Here is a 23,289-nt window from a genome sequence, read left to right as displayed (position 1 = left end):
TTAAAACGGTTTAAAATCACTTCTTAAAGCGAAAATCACTTACTATATTTGTAGTCAAATATAGATGAATTTTTACTTTTTAAAAAATATCTTAAAATAAAGTCATTTATTTTTTCAAAAGTGGAGGTGCAAAGAGTCGAACCCTGAACTTCTCATAAGCGTTTTGAGCACTCTACCATTCAATAATTATTTATTCACACCTCAAAATGAGGTGGAATAAGGTGGAGGAAGAGAGAGATATGAAGAAAAGAAAAAGTAAGAGTGAGAAAGTATAAGATGTGATAGATGATAAGAGGAGAGAGATAGAAATAAAAATAGGTGAAAATGAAGTGTATAAAAAAAGAGGTGTGTATATATCATTACCCTTATTTGAGCTACACCCCCTTGACATTTAATTAATTCAAAATTTGTTAATTAAAGATTATATCCACAGGAAATTACCAACTCCCAATTCAACCACTAATTAACTAGCAACAACATATTGAGATGGTTAATTTCAATTCAAATTTAGAAAAAATAAAATTTCAAATATAAATTTTAAATTTACTACCTCCATGAATTTTTACTTTTTAAAAAATCGCTTAAAATACAGTCATTTATTTTTGAAATATTTTGTATCAAAACGGTTTAAAATCACTTTTTAAAGTGAAAATCACTTATTATATCTATAGTTAAATATAGATGAATTTTTACTTTTTAAAAAATCACTTAAAATAAAGTCATTTATTTTTTCAAAAGTGGAGGTGCAAGGAGTCGAACCCTGAACTTCTCATAAGCGTTTTGAGCACTCTACCATTTGAGCTACACCCCCTTGATATTTAATTAATTCAAATTTTGTTAATTAAAGATTATATCCACAGGAAATTACCAACTCACAATTCAATCACTAATTAACTAGCAACAACATATTGAGATGGTTAAATTCAATTCAAATTTAGAAAAAATAAAATTTTAAATTTTATTACCTCCATTCCTATATAACAACTGTCTGAAAAGAGAAGAAACAAACATATTAAAGAGTGGAATTAATTTAATTACATTTCAGAAAAATATTATGGACATGATGTTTGATGTATAGGTCCTCCTTTTCTAGCTCAGTAACTGCTAAAAGATCTGATTTCGGGATGAAAATGTTTGTATAAGCTTTATCTAGGGTCATTTATACACCTAAAACGGATCAAACACGTTTTCTTAAGTGGCCACTTCCTCAATGCAAATGTGATAAAAACTTATCACCGTGATCATGTCACCCAATTCTTCAATTCTTAGTAAATTACATCGAGTTACATTTAAGCATTAAGCGCCTACAGTGATAAAAGAAGGTTTTAAACAGATAAAGAAAACTTCAGTCCAGAAAAAGAGAATAGGTAAAAAAAAAAGCAAATAGTGCTATGTTAGTAAGACAAAAATATGGAGGGAGAACAAATAATCAATATTATTGCAATCTCGACTTAAGAATTTCCTCCAACTCTTCATCGAGCTCAATATTGTCAGCTTTCATGCTCTCTAAAACCCCATCTACTTCTTTCCCACATCTAACATGTAGCTTGATCAAGGACCGATACATGTCCCTATTCATTGACATCACTTTCTTCAATGAATTTACAAAATCTTCTACTTCCTCTATATCTCTGTTATCAGTAACCCAACTCAATATGCTGGAAACAACATTAGGTTTTGGTCTCCAACCTTTATTCTCAGCTAGCACAGCCAAAGCTTCCTTGAGGCACTGAAATGCCTTCTCCATGTTCTCCTTGGCCACATACCCAGATGCAACGATAGACCAACTGTAAGGATTAGGAGTCTTCCCTTTCTCAACCATGCTTCGGAGCATTGTTTCCGCCTTTTCAATCAATCCCTTCTTTGAATATCCGATCAGGAGGATGTTTGGCACCCTGAAATCGTAAGTGTTACCAGATAACTCCCACTCACCAAGTAAATACTCAGCTTCATCAAGGTCCCCTAACTTCACCAGCCAACTCAACAGGGTTATATATTCCCCATTAAGTTGCCTCTTACAGTTAGCCTTCTGAAGTTTCCACAATCTCATCATGGCTTTCTTCATCTCAAGACCTGCATAATGTGAAATTAGATGGTTGTAAGCAACCGCGCTGCGTTTGTCTAAATTGTCCTCACACTTCTTCAGGCAGGCCAGAGCTTTCTCCTTCAGGCCTGCTCTGATGTAGAAGGTGGCCACTGTAGAATATGTCATCCAATCCACGCATGTGTGGCCTTCTCTTTCAATTTCCTCCAACAGTTTCTCCATATTCTCGAGGTCAGATCTGGCGCCATAAGAGTTTATGCAAACCCTGTAGCTGAAAATGTCAGGAGAAACACCGTCCTCTTTCATCATTGCTAAAACCCCAGGTACTTTCTCATGTTGGTCACTTTGTGCGTAGAGGCACATTATATTGTTGTAATTGAGACAAGAAACATAACCCATTTCCTTCATCTTCTGCATCTGGGAGAGTGACTTGTCAACTAATCCTGCTCTCACGTAACAATTCAAAAGGGCACCATGGACTTTTTCAGTTTTGTCAATATCACTCAAATTCTGAAAATAGCTCTCTGCACTCTCCAGTCCATGAACTCTACCGATAAGACCTAGCTGCACGGCTCGGTCACCCGGCGAAATTGGGCAGAGCCCTTTGCTACTCATCCACTCAGAAACCTGAACATATCATCAAAGATTCAAGATATCTCAGTAATTACTGCATAACCAGGAACAAGTGAATAAATTTAAAGAAACAAAAGATAGAATTTCAAGTTTTATTTCTTTGAATCTTTCTTGTCATTTCGTCACATATCACTTCTACTTAACAATAGAATGAATATTTTTCTGGTCTAAGAAAATCCACCATCTATTACAAATAGTTATTCAGTTATAACTAGCTGGTTAGTTAGTTTGTTATTTCATTAATGTAAATGTAATTTAACAAGCATTTAGTTAGCATGTGGTTTTCATTCAGTTAGTTTTGGCAGTTAGTATATAAACTCTTGCTATCAGAGTTTTTGAACTGTAACATTCATTTTTACAATTCTGATCAATGAATTCACATAGTTCTTCACAGAGCTCTCTCTTTTATCTTCCTTTCTTCTCTGGTATGTGCTTCCCTATGATGGTATAAGAGCAATAAGCCTGGGACCATTACACCTTCCGCACCAACTTCACTCTCTTCAATTCTTCCTTCTGCAATTTTTCCTTCTTTCAATTTCCTGCTGCAATGGCGAATCATTACCATGAATTTCCAAAGAGGTGGAGGCAGGAGCTTTGTTGGTGGAAGATTTGGGAGAAATAATGGTGGCAGTAGTGGCGGCAAAATGTATGCATCTATTCCAATAGGACTAATCACACAGTTGAGACATGTTTCTATAAACATGGATTTCCATATAGTTATAAGTGGAACACAAAGCCTAACATCACCTCTACATATGGTAACATCACCTCAAATACACCACAAGAAGGTGTCATTTCTGAGACTACCAAAGATTGATCAATCAGGATTCTCATTTACACGTGACCAATATGAAGAACTCATTTCACTGGTCCAACAGTCCAAATCAGCAAATGCACATTCCTTGAATCATGTCCAAAGCTCCCAAGTTAATACCTACAGTTCAATTATATCTTCTCCCTACTGGATTTTAGATACAGAAGCAACCGATCAAATGTCTCATTAAGTCTCTGTTTGTCTTTTAAAAACAAATCCCTACTGGATTAGTTGCTAGTAATGTTAGTAAATTAGTTCCTTCACCAGAGTTTGAACCCTGACCCGTTCACCACCATTCATTCCCCCAACCCTTATGTCCCGTAACTCTTACCACTCGTCGAGGATGTTCCCACTTTCAAAGTACATTTGATTTCAGTTTGTAAAAAACTAGTTCACTTAATTGTTGTTACTATTAATGATGATTTATGTAAATAAATAATAGTATAAATAAATATGTGGAATTGAAACCCTTCAATGTTGTGCTAACCTGAAGTGCATGAGTGAAGCGTTTCCGGGTGCGGAGAGTTTTGACGATGAGCTGGAGCTGCTTCTCCTTGATAGCGTTACCCTGTTGGACCCATTTTTCGAGAACGGGAACAACGCTGACAGAAGGGTCTCCGAGAGGGCTGATTCTGGAGTAGAGGTCTCTCCGCTTCGTGACGGTGGTGGAGGCGGAGCGGTATAGTCTCAGAAGCTGAAAGTTTGCGGTGAGGTTCTGGAACTTGTGGCGGAGGATCGCAGAAAACGGTGTCGACGCCATTAGCAAACGGCAGTCGAAGGAGGGTGGCGAGGTTGTGAAACTCGCTCAGTCAGAAACTGAGAGCAGCCGCGCGAAATGTTAACGCTGGTACTTGTTGGGCTGGGTTGGGCTGAAATGGCCCAACAATTCACTAAAATAAAATTGGGGTTCATGTCAATTACATCTTAATCTAAAAAATGATGTTTAGTCACATATCATAAACACAAAATATACAATCCTAATGACATTGATGATTAATATCATAAGCAAATGGGGGGAGATAAACCAATGCAGAGAGTCTCTGTCAAAATATAATATCTAGCTTCTTGCTCATCTCTTCAATAGTACTTTGACGTATTCTCGACAAGTGTAAAAACCAAGATAAAAACTAAGTCTTTCGGCTTAAAACTAAGTGTGAAACGATCTAGCTTCAACATGATTGCGCTATAAGTCAACATGACCACGAGCGTATTAAGGGGGCAGACAGGTCATGATGAAAGTAAAATATGAAAATACTTCAAATAATCACTATCGTAATGTATAATACTAAGTGGTGCCGATCAACACGATTGTGATAAGTATTCAGTACGGTCGTGCTCTTGTCCCTTTAGAAATTTCCCCTTTCTTCATTCATGTTTTTCTTTTTCTTTTTCAGTTGATTAACTTGTTACTTGTTACACATTTAAGATTAAAAGTGAGTTCGACCAAGATAATGCAAAAAAAAAAAAAAGAATTATCATAAAAAACACATAAACTACAGTAGAGCTGGGCGAATTGGCCCGCGCCCGCGGGCCGGCCCGCTTAACCCGCAGCCCGCGCGGGCTGTGGCCCGGTGATTGGTTGCCCGTTTAAAAGCGGGCCTACGCGGTCTGGCCCGCTTAACCCGCGAGTTCATGCGGGTTGAACCGCGGTTTTGCGGGCTGGACCGCATTACAAAAGAAAAAAATTTAAGTCATTTATTTGACAACTTTTGAGAAAAAAATTGACAACTTTGGAAAAAAAAATCAGTTTATTTTTTAATTTAGGCGTTTATAAGGTTTTTAATGAAAAAAATATTTTTAATTTAGTTTTAAATTTCATTTTTATTATTTTTTAATTTGGCTTGTGGCCCGCGGGCCAGCCCGCTTATCCGCGGGGCGGGGGCGGACCGGCGTAATAGAGGCCCGTTTAAATGCGGGCCTACGCGGTGCAGGCCTACGCGGTGCGGGCTTACGCGGGGCGGGCCTATGCGGGGCGGTCTAACCGCATACCCAGCTCTAAACTACAGCAAATATCCATCGTTTAGGTATATATAGACTATTGACGACTACAACCTTTGGCAACTTGACAACCATTATTAGGCAGGTTCCTGAACTGAGGAGTCACCAACGATTTTAGCCTTCTGTAACCAAGTCGCTCGTTGAGGTTTTAGTTGTTGATTATCGATGCCAGAATATGAAAAAGGTGGTGGCGATGATCGGTAAATTTAAATTATCGAGTCATTAATATTGATATTGTTACCTCACTTTATTGATAGCCTAAGTCGTCAATAGTTTAAAAATTTTCTAACGACCAAGGCTAGCACTTAGTAAATTTTCCACGCAAATTAGCGCTGCCTAACCATTCATAATTAGTTTTTCTTTTCTTTTCTAAAAAAGGAAGTGTGCCCGTAGCAGCCGTGATCCAGCGATGTTCCATGCTAGCTGCTGCGCCGGTGTTAGAGGTGACAATGTTGCCTAGACCAGCCCCCTTGTTGCAGGCAACTTGGGTCCGACCACCTTATGGTATCTACAAGCTGAATTTTGATGCAGCTGTGGCTACCACGGGAGAGGTGGGTTTTGGTTTGATTGTGAGGAATATGTTGGGTGAGGTCCTTGCTTCTGTAGCACAATATCTTCTCCATGCAACTTCAGCGATTCTTGGGGAGGCTTTAGCCTTCCGCTGGTCTATGCAGCTTGCCATTCAGATGGGGTTTTGTCGGGTTCTTTTTGAGACAGATTGTTTGCAGCTGTTCCAGCTTTCGAAGAAACCTCCAGATGGTCGATCGTATTTATCTAGTATTGTTGGTGATTGCTTTATGTTATCTCGTTCTTTTGATTATGTTGACTTGTCTTTTGTTCGCCGTAGGGGAAATTATGTTGCTGATTTCTTAGCTGGTACCGCTTCCAAGTATACTGATATGGTTTGGTTGGAAGAGGTACCTAGGGAGGTCATAACTTTGGTTCATAAAGATGTAATGGCTTCTATGCCTGCTCTTGATTAATGAATTTGTAGTTTCCTTTAAAAAAAAAAAGGAAGTGTTACCGACGGTGTTGTGCTTGTCAGTTAAATGTAAAGGTTGTGGAGAAGTTTGTCATAATATTGATTCTTTTATTAAAATCATTAAGCAATTCAAACATTAAATTGGAAGTGGGTGTGGCATTTGAAGGTTCCGGAGCGGGTGCGTATGTTCGTCTGGTTAATACTTCAGAATTCTATCCAGACAAATTCGTACCGTTACCGATGCAATATGGCAGTGAACGCAAATTGTTCCCGGTGCTCGGCGGTGGAAGAGGATGTACTTCATTGTTTAAGGGACTGTCCCCATTCACGAGAGATTTGGCTGCGAAGTGGAGCTCTGTCTTGGCAAGGTTTCCTGGTGAACGATTGCGGTGAATGGGTCCGTCATCATGCTCAAGGCAGGTATGGGATCCAATTTCTGGCGTGTTTATGGGGCATATGGAAGTGGAGGTGCAATATGGTTTTTGAGGAGTCTCCCTGGTCGGCTAATGAAGCCTGGCGTCGCATCTGTCACGAACATGATGACATGGTCAGATTCATGGAGGGTGGTGACGGGATAGAAGATGATCAACGGATGCTCAGAAGTTGGAAACCATCGCCGGAGGGATGGGTGAGCCTTTGCGTCGACGGCAGCTTCAAAAGTGAAACAGATTGTATGGGATGGGGTGGCATCTTTCGCGATTCACAGGGCCAGTGGTTGCTTGGATTTCATGGGTACCAAGATGGTGGAAATGCTCTGCAGGCTGAGGCTTCTGCTCTGGAACATGGGCTGAAAGTGGCGTGGGGAAAAGGCTACAGAGATGTTATTTGTAGTGTGGATTGCAGAGACCTTCTTCTGGCTCTACAGGATGAGGATCGTTGCCAATTTATGCCAACTTTGAGGACCATTCAACAGCTCTTGCAAAGGAGTTGGAGGGTTACTTTGGATAATATTCCTAGAGATTGTAATGAACCGGCGGATTGGTTGGCAAAGAGAGGAGCAGCTTCTCCTTTGAATCCTTGGTGCGTGATAGAGGCTCCCCCTTGGGACTTAGAGACCCTAATTTTGAGGGATCGTTTGAGCTCGGTGTAGTTGTTTCTTTGTTGTTAGTTTTCCGATGGAACGAAAAAAAAAACACATGCATTGCTAATTTTTTTTTAAGATTATCATTTTATTGTAGTATATGAATGAAATAATACACGTTTAATACTCCCTACCATTGGAGTATATTACAAAACACAAATTACATATCTGGAGCTAGATGTATAATGCATCCTTGGGACTACATCATCAAATTATTTAAAACTATCAATTAAAAAAATAAGAAACTTTATGATATCCTCCACTCCAGCCTTTAAAAATTGCATGGTTGTGGACATGATGTTTGATGTATATTATATGTCTCCCTCTTCTAGCTCACCATCAGTTGCTAAAAGAACTGATTCCGGGATGAAAATGTTTGTCCAAACCTCCATGTGGAAGGTACCACATTGAGAAACACCAATGTCTTCCCATCAACCAAGGTAACCTTGAATGAGAGTCTCTGGTTTCTGAGGTCTGCGTTGCTTTGCCAATTAGCTCCCCAATTCCTGTGCATTGGCAACCATGTTCCACTTCTGGATCTTCTGATCCATACAGCCTTCACATCCCCGCTGCCACCAATGTTGGATATCATCACCATGTTGAAATTGGATTGCCCCTTCAATGTGAACCTTACTCCCCCTCTTCTTTTGCATGGAACCCTTTTTTGTTTGAGTACATGACATAGAGATGATAAATTGGTCAATAATCAAGACGTCTCAAAATAAAGAGGTGTTTTTGCTACCCCTACCCCCATCAACAATAGTACGTGATCAATAAATTATGATTCAATTGCCTTTTTTACATTATAAAAGAGGGGTTGTCTAAATGACCCATGATAAAGTTTGGGTTAAATAACCCATCATCCAATCATATTAGAGATAAATGAGTTGGAAATAAAGGTAATGCTAATTCATTTAAGGGAATTTTATGGTTAGACGATGTTAAAAATTGGTCCATCTATGAATTATGAATTATGTTATATAACTGTGCTTTATTTTTCAACTAAGAAAAATATATGTGGTTTACAAGTTGAAATATTTTTCCTACAAATTGATTTTAACACATAAATTAAAGAACATATTTATAAAACGCATAGCTTTCCCAAAAAAAAAAAGTAAAATTATGTTTTTGGGGGCTTTTAACATGATTCAATGTAGAATTTCTCTTCCTTTGTTATACTTTATTTAATTTTATTTATTACGAGAGGATATAACTAGTTTTTTTTTTTTTTGGATAAGCCATAAGTTTCTCTTTTGTTCCACCATTTTTGGCACAATATATATTATATAAAAGAAGTATAGTTCTTTGGTTGTATGATAAGCACAAGAGATTAGGGTTGCATATTTAATTTAATACGAAAATTTGTAACATTAATTGTAGACTGATCAAGATGGAGATACAATAACATTTTGTAATGGTATAGGGAGGTTCAAGTTCAAAGTTCTAGCTAATAACCCTTCACTAATTCACTTGCTACTTCAATTCAATTAGTTTGAAAAATTAATATTATATTGATTCCGTTTGTGGTGTGAAAAGTGTCATCAATTATATGTTGGTCTTTTATATACTTTTGTTGTTGTTAACCGGTTTCCTATATAGAACATGGAAGTGTTTGTGTTTTATATATACTACCTTCTATAAAGAACAGGAACAATGCCTTCATTGCCTTGTCGTGCAATGCGAAAGAAAGCAGGCATGGACATGTCGAAATGGTGGTGAGGAGGGTCACACCACCCTCCGTGGTTGTTTGGAGGGCAGAAGTTGGTGGCGGTTACCGTCACACTGCGGCTTCTAAGACACCATTTTGGGTCAGTCCGGGAGTCACATATCACTTGGTAGCAAGCGCCACAAGCCTCACCACGTCTGAAAAGCATAGTGCTCACCGCCGCAGTGTTGATCCCAAATCCAGCATGAAATGTATCATCATAACCACAAGCTCCCCCTGAAAGTTAAATGTTAAAAAATCCAACATGAAGAATAAGGATCACTTGTACATGATTGAGGCTATCTTGCACTCATCAACATAAAAAAGTAAATTAAAGAAATTCTTCTTATGGATTGAGATGAAAGTCATTCCACTCTACTTGTATCCAAACTACACTAAGTCACTTATTTTGATGGCGTGTGTAGAATACAAGAGCTATAATCATCTTTGAGCTAAAAATATCTACATCATTCTCCTCGACTAGCTCTCTCAACAAAGAATTAAACATGTTATATTTGAAACCAACCACTAATTATGCATGATACATAGATTCAAAACATCTCATATGAAATTTCTTTCATATTACCTCATATTGGAATTTTCAACATGAGATCCTGATGATGTACTCTTAATGAAAAATGGACAATATAATAGAGGATATATGAACATATACATAATTACTTTTGATGTCTCATGATGTGGCCATGTTTTATGCTTATAGATCAAGGCAATAATGTCTTTTTTTTTAAACCAAGACAATAATGCCAATGCAATAGAGTTAGGGTTCATGAAATTGTGATACTTTCATATTAAAAATTAAAAATGACTAATTACCAAGGCTGGTGGGAGCTTGATTGGCCCCATAGAACGTTGCATGAGCGTTAAGCCAACCGTTAGCTTGGATTCTAACTGCACTGAAAACTAACAAAACATAACAAAGAAAAGAAGAAATCACAAGAGGTCCCATTAATTTTCTCACCAAACAAAAACAACGTTAATGCTTTCAATTTTCTTTTTCTTCACTCAAACAAGCAAGTAGTACTACGTCTAACCCTTGAAGAAAGTGCCATGTTTTATAGATTGAATACGCGGTTGTCGGTGATTAATAAAGAATAAAATTGGATCTACTACTACTAATTAACACGACTTTGATTTGATGGAATTTTGATATTTTAATTTTAAACGCGTTTCTTTGCATTTTATGTAAAGTACGGAAGAAAGGTACGGTTGGGCGACGGAATTTCAGACAAGAAGATAGACAAGCACATGCAGTGCAATGGCTTGCCGCATTGTCTAGCTGTTCTCCGTCATCAAATATGAATGAAGAGTAAATAGCCATTTTGGTCCCTGATTGTGTTCACTTATGACGGACTGGTCCTCATACTTTGGAAATGGTCGTTTTTCATCCTTGAATGTGTTGCCGTCGGTCAAGTTAGTCCTTGGTTGTGTTTTCCGTTGGTCCCTCAGACGGAAAAGTCCACATGACTTATTTTTTTTCCAAGTAAGCATCCTACGTGGCACCTTCTCTTTTTCCCTCCTAAAAAATAATGTCAATTTCATCCCTAGCTTCATCATCATCAATTCATCATCATATTATATATCTTCTTTCTCCAGACTTCATCATCACTATCAATCTTCATCTTCTTCATCATGTTACCCATAAAAAAAAATCATCTCCCACACATTAACTAAAAACCTAACACATACACTCTTAAGTCTTAACCCCACACACATATAACAGGATCAATAACAATTTCATATACATGGTTACCACAGGACAACATTCAGCTCCACAATCTATCTTCCCGTTTTTTTTTTAATTTATATGCATTACGCCTTTTAATGCAATATTTCAAAGCTTCATCTCCAACAACAACAACAACAAGGATCTTAATACATCAGAAATTTTATTCACAAGTTCCTCTCCAGCAACAATAAGGGTCCTCCTTCCATTCTGTCTCCTCCTTAAAATAAATAAACCCATATCAAAAATCCACCCCCATTCTGTCTCCTCCTTCCACAAGAACCCAGATGTTCAAACCAGAACCCAAATCTTCAAACCCAGATCTTCAAAAATCAAGAAGAACCCAGATCTTTAAATCCACCCCCATTCTCTTCCGCGGATCCGTCACACCACCACCATCCATACACCTTAGGCCTGCTGTCTTCTCCACCAATCCTCTTCACTGACCTTCAAACCCCAAAATCACCATTGACCTTCGAAACCCAAACCCCAAACACCACTGCCACCACTTCCCCTCCTCCAATCGCACCACCATCACCCAAATCGCTCCTCGATCCGCACCACTATCACAGAGCAACAACTCCCTAAAAAAAAAAGCTCTGACCTTGTTTCCTGAAATTAGTCATGCCCATAACAAAAACAGAACGACCCAGATGAAGAAATTGGAAAATTTCACTCTAAAACATAGCAGAGGCACAAAATAAACCGATCTTTGACACTGATTTTTCAGAATTCTCTGAGCAGATGGAGAGAGGAAGAGAGATGAAGAGGGGTTTAAATATGAAGAAGGAGGAGGAGGAGGAGGAGGAGGGAGAGAGAGTGGAAGCATGAGGTGCGATTTTGGTACCATGAGGGACGAGTTTGACCTGTTTTTTGGAAGGGAAAAAGAGAAGGTGCCACGTAGGATGCTTACTTGGAAAAAAAATAAGTCATTTGACATTTTCTGTCTGAGGGACTAACGGAAAACTCAATCAAGGACGAACTTGACTGACGGCAACACATTCAAGGATGAAAAACAACCATTTACAAAATACGAGGACCAGTCCGTCATAAGTGAACACAATTAGGGACCAAAATGGCTGTTTACTCATGAATGAACTTCATCTTTTACAATTTTAGCTGCTAAACATATACATATATATAAAGAAAGTACTTGAGCAATGTTGATGTTTTGATTCTTAAGAAACTTGTGCATGCGACTCGGTTTAAGCCAATATGTTTTTTAAGATAATTACTAAGACAATTGAAAATAGACAAAAAGTGATTTTTACTTGATTTGATTTTAATCTCTCAAAGTACTTTCATTCTAGGATGTCTAATTAGGGACGTCTTGGTGGGGTATGAATGTTTTAACTATACGAAGAAAAGATTTCTGACCGCAATGATATGATAACTCTCATGTTAGACATGTCAAAAGCATATGATAGAGTTGAATGACCCTTTCTTTAAATTGTGCTGAGCAAGATGAGTTTCCAAGTTAATTGGATTAATTTGATTATGAATTGTGTATTCACGGTGGAATTTTCTATTATGTTAAATGGAAACATTCAACCTGTTTTTACCCCCCACCGAGGAAATAGGGTGACCTATCTCCCTATATTTATTTATTCTGTTTGGAGAAGTTTTTTTAGCTCTTATTTGAGAAATCTATTAATTTTTCTTTATTAACTGGTATTAAGATTGTGCAGGGGGCCCGTTATTTGACATTTGTTATTTGCAAACGAAAATATTATGTTTGCCCGAGCTACGAATCAGGAGGTTGAGTGTGTGAGACACTCTAGCCACCTATGAGCGTGCTTTTGGACATGTGATTAACCTTGAGGAGTCAATGCTTTATGTTAGCCGTAATGTGTCGCATCATTTTTTTATGAGCTTAAATAGCTTTCAGGAGTTTAGACAGTTGAAAGTCTTGACAAATACTTGAGTTTTTTAATCATAATCATTTATGATTAGATCCAACGGTCATGATTTATTCTCATATTTGGTATTGAATGCACTGAGTGAGACAATTGAAGTTGAGCAAACGGGCCTCGTAATGCATTTTTTGTATAGTTGTAACACTTTTACAATTTGAGATCCCTTTGAATGCAACTATGATTAAACGCCCTTTGAGCTATTCTACAAAGCTCCTTTGAACAACCCCAACCCTAAATCCTAGATGGAAATGAGAAAGCAGAGAACAACTGAGAACATGAAAAAGATTTAGTTTTAATCCTTCATAGCACGTTTGTTCACACTATTATTTGTGCAAGGCCTTACTTTAGACAATTGTTGTATAAAGGCTACCATGGACTATTCTAGTGAATAGCTCAAGCTGAACTCCAATTCCCTGTATATCAATCACAACAACAAAAGATGCTCCAGGGTGCACAAAAGTAATTCTGATGTTCTACATCGCCAATTTCCAGAACAATTATATTATGTCCTGTTTCATAGTTCCACCAATACTATTCAAAAATCAAAACTGCCTTGATCACACGAGGTTCATGTACAACGATGTCCTGGGTTGTGGGGATAATTCAAGGCCCCATCACTGTTTGAAATAAAAAGCAAACTCATCGACATGCAAGAGTCTTCGAACTTCTTATGCTAAAACTTAAAGGTAGATTAATTGTAAATGGACAGAAGAATCTGAACAAAAATAAATCAATACACACTAAACTTTTTTATTCAAAGACAAGTCAGCAATGCCAGCAATAAGATCATCAAGTGAGCCTTCCTTCAAGTCCCCCAGCTTCCCTGAATCATCAACAGATGATGGCCCCGCTTGAAAGGTATTCTCTGTAAGGGCTTTGTCCAATTGTTCAGCTAGTTCACCTTCCTCAGATGGAATGTCCCAATCCCAGATTTTGAAGAGATTCTCAGATGTGTTCTCCATCTCAAATGCGGAAGAATCCAGAACAAGTCCTGAATCAATATTTTCATTTTGATTCAGCTCTTCATTATAGGTTGGCAGGAAAGGACTTCGGTGATAACTTTCAATGTCTGGAATTTCATCCGTGCTCGTTTCTGCTACCATTCTTATCGGGTTAACATTATGGGATGAAGAAGGCCTGGATAAGTGCTCCTCATCAGAAGTTGAAGATTCCTGATTAGGTTCTAACCTAATAGTTTTGGTGTTACTCTCTTCAATGTCAGGGAGAATTTCAACGTCTTCCCCAATATCATTGCTGAAAGATTGAGACTGGGAACTGATTATTTCAAGCAAAGCATCTCTCAAAGGGATCCAATCACCTACTGGGACATCAGAATCTTTAATTATGCAGGAATCAGCCCAAGCAAGATCTTCAGCAGAAAGAACTTCATTCTGCTGCGAAAATGAGGAACTGATAATAGCAGAAGTTGAAGCTGCATTCTCCGCATTATCGACATCCATGGCTACACAAAACAAGTCCATACAGAAAAATGTAAGCAAAAAGAAGAAAGCATGCTGTGTGTGGATGAAACTTGATCAATGAAAAATAATGCAGAAACTTGTTTCATAAATATGATAATTTAAATCTCAACAGCAGTTTAGCAACTTCTGAAGGTATGGATAGTTGCAATACATGAGATGTCATTGACTCATCCCAATGAAAAATACAGAAAAATTCTGGTTTTCACATTCCACATCTGATGCATGCATTCATCAATGCAATTTGGCTACAAAATCCAAGTAAACCCCATATCACTTCGACTAATTGATAAAGCAAGGGTGAATGCCACCTTCCATGTGTAATGACTAAATTGGATTTTCATATGTTTAGTACTCCAGCTGAAAGATAAAAGAACTATAAACTATTCATACTTACATTCACATACTCACAGATATCTAACAAAGAAAAAAGGCCATGTGACTACAGTACAACATCAACAACAAAAATCCTACCCCACCAAGAGTATGTTTGTGAGTTTTTAGGGGAGGGGAGGGGAAGGGGAAGGCAAGAGAGGGGGAAGGGGGGGTAAGCTCTTCCCTTGTGTGGGAGTTCCAAACCCTCCAAAACCCCCCAATTTGGGGGAGAAGAGGGTTTTCAGAAATACCCCAAACCCTTCCCCCCTTCTTAAAATCTCCCAAACAAGGGGAGAGCTTCTCATAAGCCGCCTCCTTCCCTTCCTCCCCACCAAGACTCAAGTCACAACTCACAAACACACCCTAAGTGAACCATGTAGCTACAATATAACATAAAAACATGGAGAAAATGCATTGTAAATGCGAAAAATCTAAATTTATTGATTGAACACAGCTAACATAGGATGAAACAACGAATTGAACAGCAACATGTTACATTCTTATTAAAATCCAGATCTTCAAATGAATTAAAAAAATAAGACAATACGGCCAAATATCTACATCATGGGAAACATAATATCATAGTGATGAGACAAAAGGCTACTTCTACCTCTAAGCTACATGGATCAAATTATGCCATCTACCTCTGTACGACATCAAAATTTCAACAAATCCATTCAGAGCAAGGACTTTTTAGCAGTTTAAGATACAATAATCAGCAAACAAACATAAGAAAATTTCATGGCCAGAACTAAATCCTAGATATTTCAGAATAGACAACAGTATGCTACATTGCCAAATAGCTCTCCTCAAATTGAAGCAGCAAGCAATAGCCCTTAAAATTAATTGCAGTTTACCCTTTAAAAACAACTTCCACTCAACTAAATTTCCACTCAAATTGAACAAACAAAAATCATTGAACAAGTAAAAAGCAATGAACTTTAACGATTTGAAAGTAAGTAAATTTCAAACCCCTTTTACCCAAAACCCTCTTCAAACTCAGTAGAAAGAAAGATAAAACTCTGAATCAAAAATAAGTTTGAATTCGTGTTCACAGTTTATGCTAATCAATCAGTGTAATCAGAAGAAACAACAACAACAAACTACACAGAAACATCAAAAACTCCGAATCAAAAACAAACATCATAGAAAGAGAGAGAGAGAGAGAGAGAGAGAGAGAGAAAGGAAAACCTGGTTTCCCAGAGAAAAGGAATTGGCGTTGGGAAGAAGAAAGGAAGCAGCAACAGGTAGAAGACCGAGAACATATACGATGATGATTCAGTGCCGAGAAATGATTGAAGGGTAAGAATAAAAGCAAGGGTTTATATATATTTTTTGAAATGGTGTGTATGAAGTCATAAAGGTTATTTGACATTTTTTTAAAATATTTTATCCAATGATCGGATGTCATAATTACTCATACCCGCGAAAAAAGTACGTGGCGGGTAAAATTACCCGCATTTTGAATTTATTTAATGAATATATTTTTATACCCATTTAGCAATGAGACGGGTCTGTTCACGACCTTCTATGGGAAGTGCGACGGCGGGTAGTTATGTGGGATTGCAATGCATCGGCAAACTGGCTAGCCAACCATGGAGCGGCGTCCACATTATGACAATGCAAGTTTGGAATGCTCCTTGTTTTGAGCTGCAGCCTCTCATGCTACGTAACGTGTTTGTAGTTCTGTAGTTTTATGTCTCGTTATTTATCTTTCTGTTGTAAAAATAAAAAATATAATGAGACACGTAAGAATACCAACATATATTTTTATTTTTTTGAAAATGAAAGTAATATTATTAATAATAAAGCAACCATGAGTAAAGGTTCTCAAGGCTGGGACAAAGCACAAGACCTTTTATCTCACAATCAAGTAAAGAAAACAACTAAAAACCACCTGTTATCGACTTCCCCGCAAAACGGCTAAGAACTAAATCCTAAGCATGAGCTTTAATAAAACCTTGCTAAGAAAAACCCTCTGGGAAAAACCCAGCTAGGAAAAAGAGTATCACACCCTTAAGATAGCCAATATTGCATCCCTACAAAATAATCAAAGCATTAATACGCCCCTTCCATGAACATGCTTGAAGCCACTTGAAATGACACCCATAAAAGGGAATTAGATTTCCCACCCCCTATTTTAGATTTCCCACCCCATTTAAAAGTGGGGAAAAACCAATATTGTCCCTCCGTGTTTTAGTCCGAAACTTCAACCTTCGGATCAGTACGAAACTTCATCCTTCGGATTAGTATGAAACTTCAACTTCTGGACACCTCTGACAGATTCTACCACCTTTTTCAGCACCATTACTCCATAGCTTCACCTACCTCACCACCATTATGACCTGCATAAACTCCTCAACCACCCAACCACCCCCCATTTATGGCTGAACACACTGTTTGGATGGGTCTTCGTGTTATTACCAACTTTGATTTAACAGACATAACAGAAGATTGATAATATGATTCATGTTTGTAATGTTGTAACCATGTCTGTAACCATGTCTGTAACCATATTATTAGCAAGAATATTTTCCTTCAGTATTGTAACGAGGTCTGTTTGTCCCATATTATTGTCACTGCATTTTCACGTTTCTGTCTTTGTGACAGTATCTGGTTTGAAAGATCCGAATCTTGAAGTTTCATATTAATCCGGTTTTTCAACTCTCGGACGTCTAAAAAAGGGGGGTGGTAAATTTAATTATGAAGCAGTCCGAAACTTATAGTCATGGATTGATCCGAAACTTAAAGTCCTGGATTGATCCGAAACTTAAAGTCCTGGACAGATTCGAAACTTAAAGTCCTGGATAACTCTTACCAAGCAGCAGAATGCAGTAAGTTAAAACCAAACCAAAAGGCATATTCATCAATTACAATCTCAACCACCACCACAATTACAAACCAAACATTTCAACCCAACAATTCGTTAGGCAAGTCCTCCAAGACGGCCACGACACCGATCATGTTATTTTAACTGTAACTAAAGAATCCGAAATTTTAACTCTCGGACTAGTCCAGAACATCAACCTCTGGACTGGTATGGAGGTTTAAGTCCCGGAGGGTAGTCCCGACATTTTTTTAAAAAGGCTAGGGTGGCAATTCTAAAACAGGGGGTGGGAAATCTAATTCCCCCCATAAAACGAACCAACAACCATTCTAATAGCACCAACAACAAAAAAATAACAACAGCTCCAAATAACAAACAGCACCAGCCAACAAATATCTAATATGACTCACAATATAAATAAAATTTTTAATCATTAAAGATTTGATGATTAAATAAATTTGTATATAAAACAATGATTTTTTTAGCATTTTTGCATTATTTAATTTGATACTTGCATTTGAACTTAATTTTAAATCATTGTTATTTAAAATAATTTATTTGTTTTAAATTTACTTTTAATATATATATATATATATATATATATATATATATATATATATATATATATATATATATATATATATATATCGACATTGTCGATATTATAAAACTCGTTATAAATTCACTTAATGGATATTCATGTGAGTACGAAACAAGTAAGAGTAATGATTCTTACTCGCGAAACAGGTGGGGGATATGTATTATCCATGTGGACCATGCCCAACTGTACCTATTGATATCCCTAACTCACGTGAAATTTTCAATGCATGTGCTTGTTTTGGTGTTAGAGCTAATATAAATGTGATTTCATGTATCTCAAGACGCTAACTTAGAAACTATAATTTATCATGTTGAGTTTAACGTGGATCGAAGAAGTGAAATCTTAACACATTAGCTTCAACGTGGTTGAAATTGAAACCAGTCTCGCACAGGGACATAACTAGCTTATAAAACGACCCCTTTTGACATAAAAGTCACTTATCTATGACATTAAAATATATTTTCGCCCCCCACCCTGATGCTCTCCCGTACACGGGAAGCTTGAACGCTACACTATATTTGTTAGGTGGAGATGAAGAGAGAGAGAGAGATACAAGACATAGATTGAAGAGAGATAGCTTAGTTCCTTTGGTTTGGTTGCAGAGGGTGAGAGATGAGGGAGGGTGATAAAAGTGGTGGGCCATCATGCTTTTTGAGGTCTTCAAAATTTGAAGAGTTTGAGGGGAGAGAATAACTTTTATAAACACTTTCCTATTTTATCTCTCTATCATTATCATATTAATTTATAAATATATATTTTTATGGTAAAAATGTTATTTCACATAAAATCAATCTTATCTCTTCTCACTCTCTATTCAACGAAAAGAGAGGAGAAATGTTTCACCTCATCTTTCTCTCATTTCTCTCTTCTCTTTCTATCATTACAAACAACTATAAAATCTATTATATTTCTCACTTCTTTCTCTCTACTCAATTTCTCTCTTCTCTACTTTTTCCTCTCTAGCTATCTCTCTCTTCTCTACCAAACAAAGTGTAGGTGTAAAATCATAAAGCTGTTATGGGAGCCTTCAAAACCGACCGTCCCTCAAGGATGATTGGCCCGCTCTCATAGCTCAAGCTGCACAACCCTTGTGGACCAGAGTTAGGTGACTACTGTTATGTGAAACGCTCCAGTCGATCACCCCCGCGGGTCAATCCCGATGTCTCCTCGCTTGACCTATTATGGGGACGATCAACCCCAACCGGCCAACCAAGTAGTTATGGATCAGTAATCAAGACAAAGGCACTGAGCCCGAGGATGTACTAGGAACTCATGACCTCCTTGAACCACGTAATCCTAAACTCTATAAAAGTCAAGGCCTAGAGCATAAGGTACACATTAATATATCCTCATTTCTCAGTCCCTTTGACCCAGTTCTAACTTGAGCGTCAGAGTGTCATCGCAGGGACTCATTCCAGGAACGACGAGTAACGGAGCACCGTCAAGACCATCATCTCGCCACCCCTTTCACCGGATTTTCGCCGTTCCCCCTCTCTCCTTACCCTTTCCCGGGTAGTCTTGGTCGTTTTCCCCCGATAAATTATTATACTATATTTTTATGGTAAGTTCTTTTTTCTGAAACAAGATACAGTCAATTCTTGTAGTATTATAAAAGAGGAATAACTCCCTCAGGAAGAGGGTCACTCGATTCGAAGCACTAAAAAGGTGAAGTAAGTGTGCGACGTTAGTATTATTGACTCAGAGATGATGGACTAAGCTTCTGAGGATGCTACGAACGCTGGAGGGGGGATTTAGAGCCTGGTATTGTTGTTGCTACCAAACCTTCCTACCTAAATTGTTGGTGAGGCTTCAAATTTCTCCTTCTCGTCCCAAGAGATAATAAATTTGATGGGGAGGAGTTGACATTGGGAGAACAGCTTAGGGAGCAAACCAAGGATGACATGAAGCCCTTTACATTTGTTATCCCCATCTCTCTTGAAGAAAATGATGAGCGGTGCAGACCATGGAAGTATACACTTGTAGTTAAATTGTTGGGGAAAATAGTTTGGGTTCAAGTGGTTGGACTAGAGAATTCAAAGACTCTAGGAACTAAATGGCGATGTACGTAAAGGTTATTGATCTAACAGATGGCTTCTGGTCCGATTCTCATCGGAGAAGGACTATCCTTTTGCTCTGTTTGAAGGTCCCTGGATCGTTGCAGACCATTACCTTCTAGTATGGTGCCCTATATATGTTTAAGGCGAATGATAGTGAAGTAAGAAAAATCGCACCGTGGATTCGCTTACCCAAACTCCCCGTCGAACAAAGATGACAAAATGAAATTCGGATAGTTGTACAACATGAAATTCCTTTGGAGACTTAGGTTCTTATCTAGGCACAATGCTGAAAATTGATTACTCCACATCCATCCATTCTAGAGGAATTTAATTTGCTCGAATATGCATGGAATTGGACCTGAGCCAACCGCTGGTTCCAACCTTTACTCTGTTAGACCAGGAGCATAAATTGGAATATGAGGGACTCCATGCTTATCAAAAAAATGAGCTAGGGACTCCATTCCATTTACTTTAGTTGCGGGAAATATGGCCATAAAAGTGAGAATTTCCTCGAGCATCTGTGTGAGGTGAAAGTTTCTCCCTCTATTATTAGGGATAAACCATCTTCTATGATTCAAGAAGATCATCTAGTGGACATCCTTGCTATAGGTGATGATAGGCATACTACTAGAAGTAATGGTGCGCATTGAATCTTTCAAAAAGAAAAAGAAAATTAAGCTTCCAAAAAAAATTTGCTGATGAAACATTTGAATCTGCGAGATCAAAACTATCATTTATCCAAACCAGAGTTACCAAAGTGAAATTAAATACCATCTTCATCATTAAAATGAAAATCTCATGCAATATGTTTCTTTTCTCACAAACTATCAAATCCCTTAAGGAAAACGTTTTAATTTGTAACATATTCAATTCTTTAATGAAAGGGGTTGTCTAAATGAAATGTTTCACATTAGCAAAGTAGTTAATGCAACCTCAGTTACAGAGATACAAAAATGGTTTCAATTTAGCTCTCTCTATTTAAACAAATGTCAAGTTGAACATTAGCATCCAACAAGTAAACATATATTCATTTTTCTTGAATCTAATGGCGAATATTAGCATCTATCTTATTTTAGCGGTTTTCGTTATTGCTACCATAAAAGCTACAAACCTTGAAGATGAAAAAAAGTATTTACATGAATGTGCAATGACTATGGGGCCAGTATGTGGAAAAAGCTTAGTTGGCAAATTGTATGGTCATAACAACACTATTATTTCCAAAGATTGTTGTTATAAACTTATTCAAACAGGATATTCTTGCCACACCAAAATGACAGTATTTGCTCTTCAATCCAATCCTAACTCTACAAAGGTAGATTGGATTCCTATTCTAATCAAGAGTGATCGAATTTTTGACAAATGTGATCAAGTTACCAAACCCGAAAGCTCTAAATTTATGGCCAAGTGCATAGAAAAAATAGGCTCTCAGTGTGGAGAAGAATTGTATGACAATTTAACCCATGGCAAGGACGTGACTAAACCTTGCTGCCAAAAGCTTGTGAAAATGGGTAAGAAGTGCCATATTAGTTTTACAAAGGCTTTAATTCGCTTCCCAGAAATGAGGAACGTCAATGCAACTGAAGTTCTCAAAGAGAGCAAGAATGTATTTTACAAATGTCAACATATATGAAAGAATGAATCTTTCCTAGAGATCAATGGTAGCTATACGTGAAATTGTATTCATATGTGAAACAAATTTATGGGGTGCCAAATGCCTTTTTGTGACATCTTTTTTAGTTGATTACTTTCAAGATGCAATCTCGACAATCATATTTATGGTATTTCTAATGTTATAATTCATCATATCCTTGAATTCGATTCTTTCAGTTAGTGTTTTTGATGTTTTTTTTTATAAAAGGGATATGGAATATGGAACTTTGACATGCAATTGAGGCATACGATTTATTCATTCTACCTCATTGAAAACATTAAAACAATACATATGCTATATAAAGAAAAATAAATAAAATAGGTTCATCAGCTAAGTAAATTTTAAGAGACATTTCTACCTGTAGTTATATAAACATTAATCTCGCAAAAAGCTTGTGAAACGGGTAAGAAGTTCCATATTAGTTTTACTAAGGATTTAATTTGCTCCCTGAAAAAGAATGCAGGGACACAAGAAAAGAGGTTTGAATTGTGTCTATTAAATTTTTTTTTGAAAGATAAAGGAATATATATTAATATCCACAAAAAAACCCTAAGGACAACACCCTTAGAGAGAAAAGATAACCTAAAAAAAAATGAGGTATCTCGACGAACACAAGAGAACCCTACAAGGCCGAAAAAAGGAACAAAACCGGGCTAACAAACAAACCAGACCTCAATGGAAAAACCAAAAAACACACCCAAGGAAAACCAAAACATAGCCCGAAAACTACACAGGTCAAGCCTTGAAATGATCCTCGTACACCTTTTCCAAACCTCGAATAGTCTCTACGTCGCTTCCCTCAAACTCAAGCCCCAAGACCTTGCCGATAAGCCACGTCTTTTTGACCAAGTGAAGTAAGGACCACCGCTCGCAGGAATAGAAACCGACGAAGCCAAAAGAGAAGAGCCCTCTTCAGCAACCTGCACCTCCACGCAAGCCGGGGGTCGTGCAGAACTCACGCAGGAAGGGGGAATCTTTTTGGGACGACCACGCCGACGGGGCAGCTGAGAAGGCTCCACATTAAACAAGCCCTGAACAGGCACAAAGCCAGCGACCTCCACCGCCCCAGTGAAAGGCACAACCGAGGGAGGAAGAGGCCCTGGCAGAGCCGGCAAGACCACCTGAAGCGAAGAGGTCCCAGCTACGGAAGATCCAAAACCTGAGGGGACTGAAACAGAATAATTGGAGCAAACCCAACGCCCACTCCTCAAGCCATCCGGAGGCAGAAACAAGAAAGGGAAATTCCTCAAAGTCGTTGAACACCAAGACCCCAAAGACACCGACAGAAGAGTGGGAGCAAAAGACACGCTTAAGCGAAGACCAGAAGAGAAGTTTCGATTCCATCTCCCAGCCGAGGAACCTTGGAGAAGAAAAGACAAACCA

The 23,289-nt window shown here is 37.9% G+C and overlaps 4 protein-coding genes across 4 annotated transcripts; 1 reads left to right on the top strand and 3 right to left on the bottom strand.

The window, feature by feature from the left end:
* Positions 1-1,217: 1,217 nt before the first annotated feature.
* On the bottom strand, positions 1,218-4,453 carry LOC130749410 (pentatricopeptide repeat-containing protein At4g21705, mitochondrial-like). The gene is made up of 2 exons (XM_057602765.1): positions 3,979-4,453; positions 1,218-2,671 (listed from the first exon to the last, which is right to left on the bottom strand). Exons 1-2 carry the CDS (start codon positions 4,249-4,251, stop codon positions 1,436-1,438), a joined length of 1,509 nt encoding a protein of 502 aa, XP_057458748.1. The 5' UTR covers positions 4,252-4,453; the 3' UTR covers positions 1,218-1,435.
* A 1,452-nt stretch (positions 4,454-5,905) lies between these two features.
* Positions 5,906-6,472, top strand: LOC130743457 (uncharacterized). The gene has a single exon (XM_057595709.1). The coding sequence runs from the start codon at positions 5,906-5,908 to the stop codon at positions 6,470-6,472; it is 567 nt and encodes a 188-aa protein (XP_057451692.1).
* Positions 6,473-7,625: 1,153 nt separating this feature from the next.
* Positions 7,626-10,290, bottom strand: LOC130742355 (expansin-A12). Its single transcript, XM_057594460.1, has 3 exons — positions 10,092-10,290; positions 9,185-9,494; positions 7,626-8,211 (listed from the first exon to the last, which is right to left on the bottom strand). Exons 1-3 carry the CDS (start codon positions 10,222-10,224, stop codon positions 7,899-7,901), a joined length of 756 nt encoding a protein of 251 aa, XP_057450443.1. The 5' UTR covers positions 10,225-10,290; the 3' UTR covers positions 7,626-7,898.
* A 3,159-nt stretch (positions 10,291-13,449) lies between these two features.
* LOC130748657 (uncharacterized) lies at positions 13,450-16,091 on the bottom strand. Its single transcript, XM_057601894.1, has 2 exons — positions 15,962-16,091; positions 13,450-14,379 (listed from the first exon to the last, which is right to left on the bottom strand). The coding sequence occupies exon 2, from the start codon at positions 14,375-14,377 to the stop codon at positions 13,658-13,660; it is 720 nt and encodes a 239-aa protein (XP_057457877.1). The 5' UTR covers positions 14,378-14,379; positions 15,962-16,091; the 3' UTR covers positions 13,450-13,657.
* Between the last annotated feature and the right edge of the window lie 7,198 nt (positions 16,092-23,289).

Source organism: Lotus japonicus, chromosome 3, assembly GCF_012489685.1.
Source record: "Lotus japonicus ecotype B-129 chromosome 3, LjGifu_v1.2".
Classification (NCBI taxonomy): domain Eukaryota; kingdom Viridiplantae; phylum Streptophyta; class Magnoliopsida; order Fabales; family Fabaceae; genus Lotus; species Lotus japonicus.
This window is presented reverse-complemented; position numbering and strand designations above follow the sequence as displayed.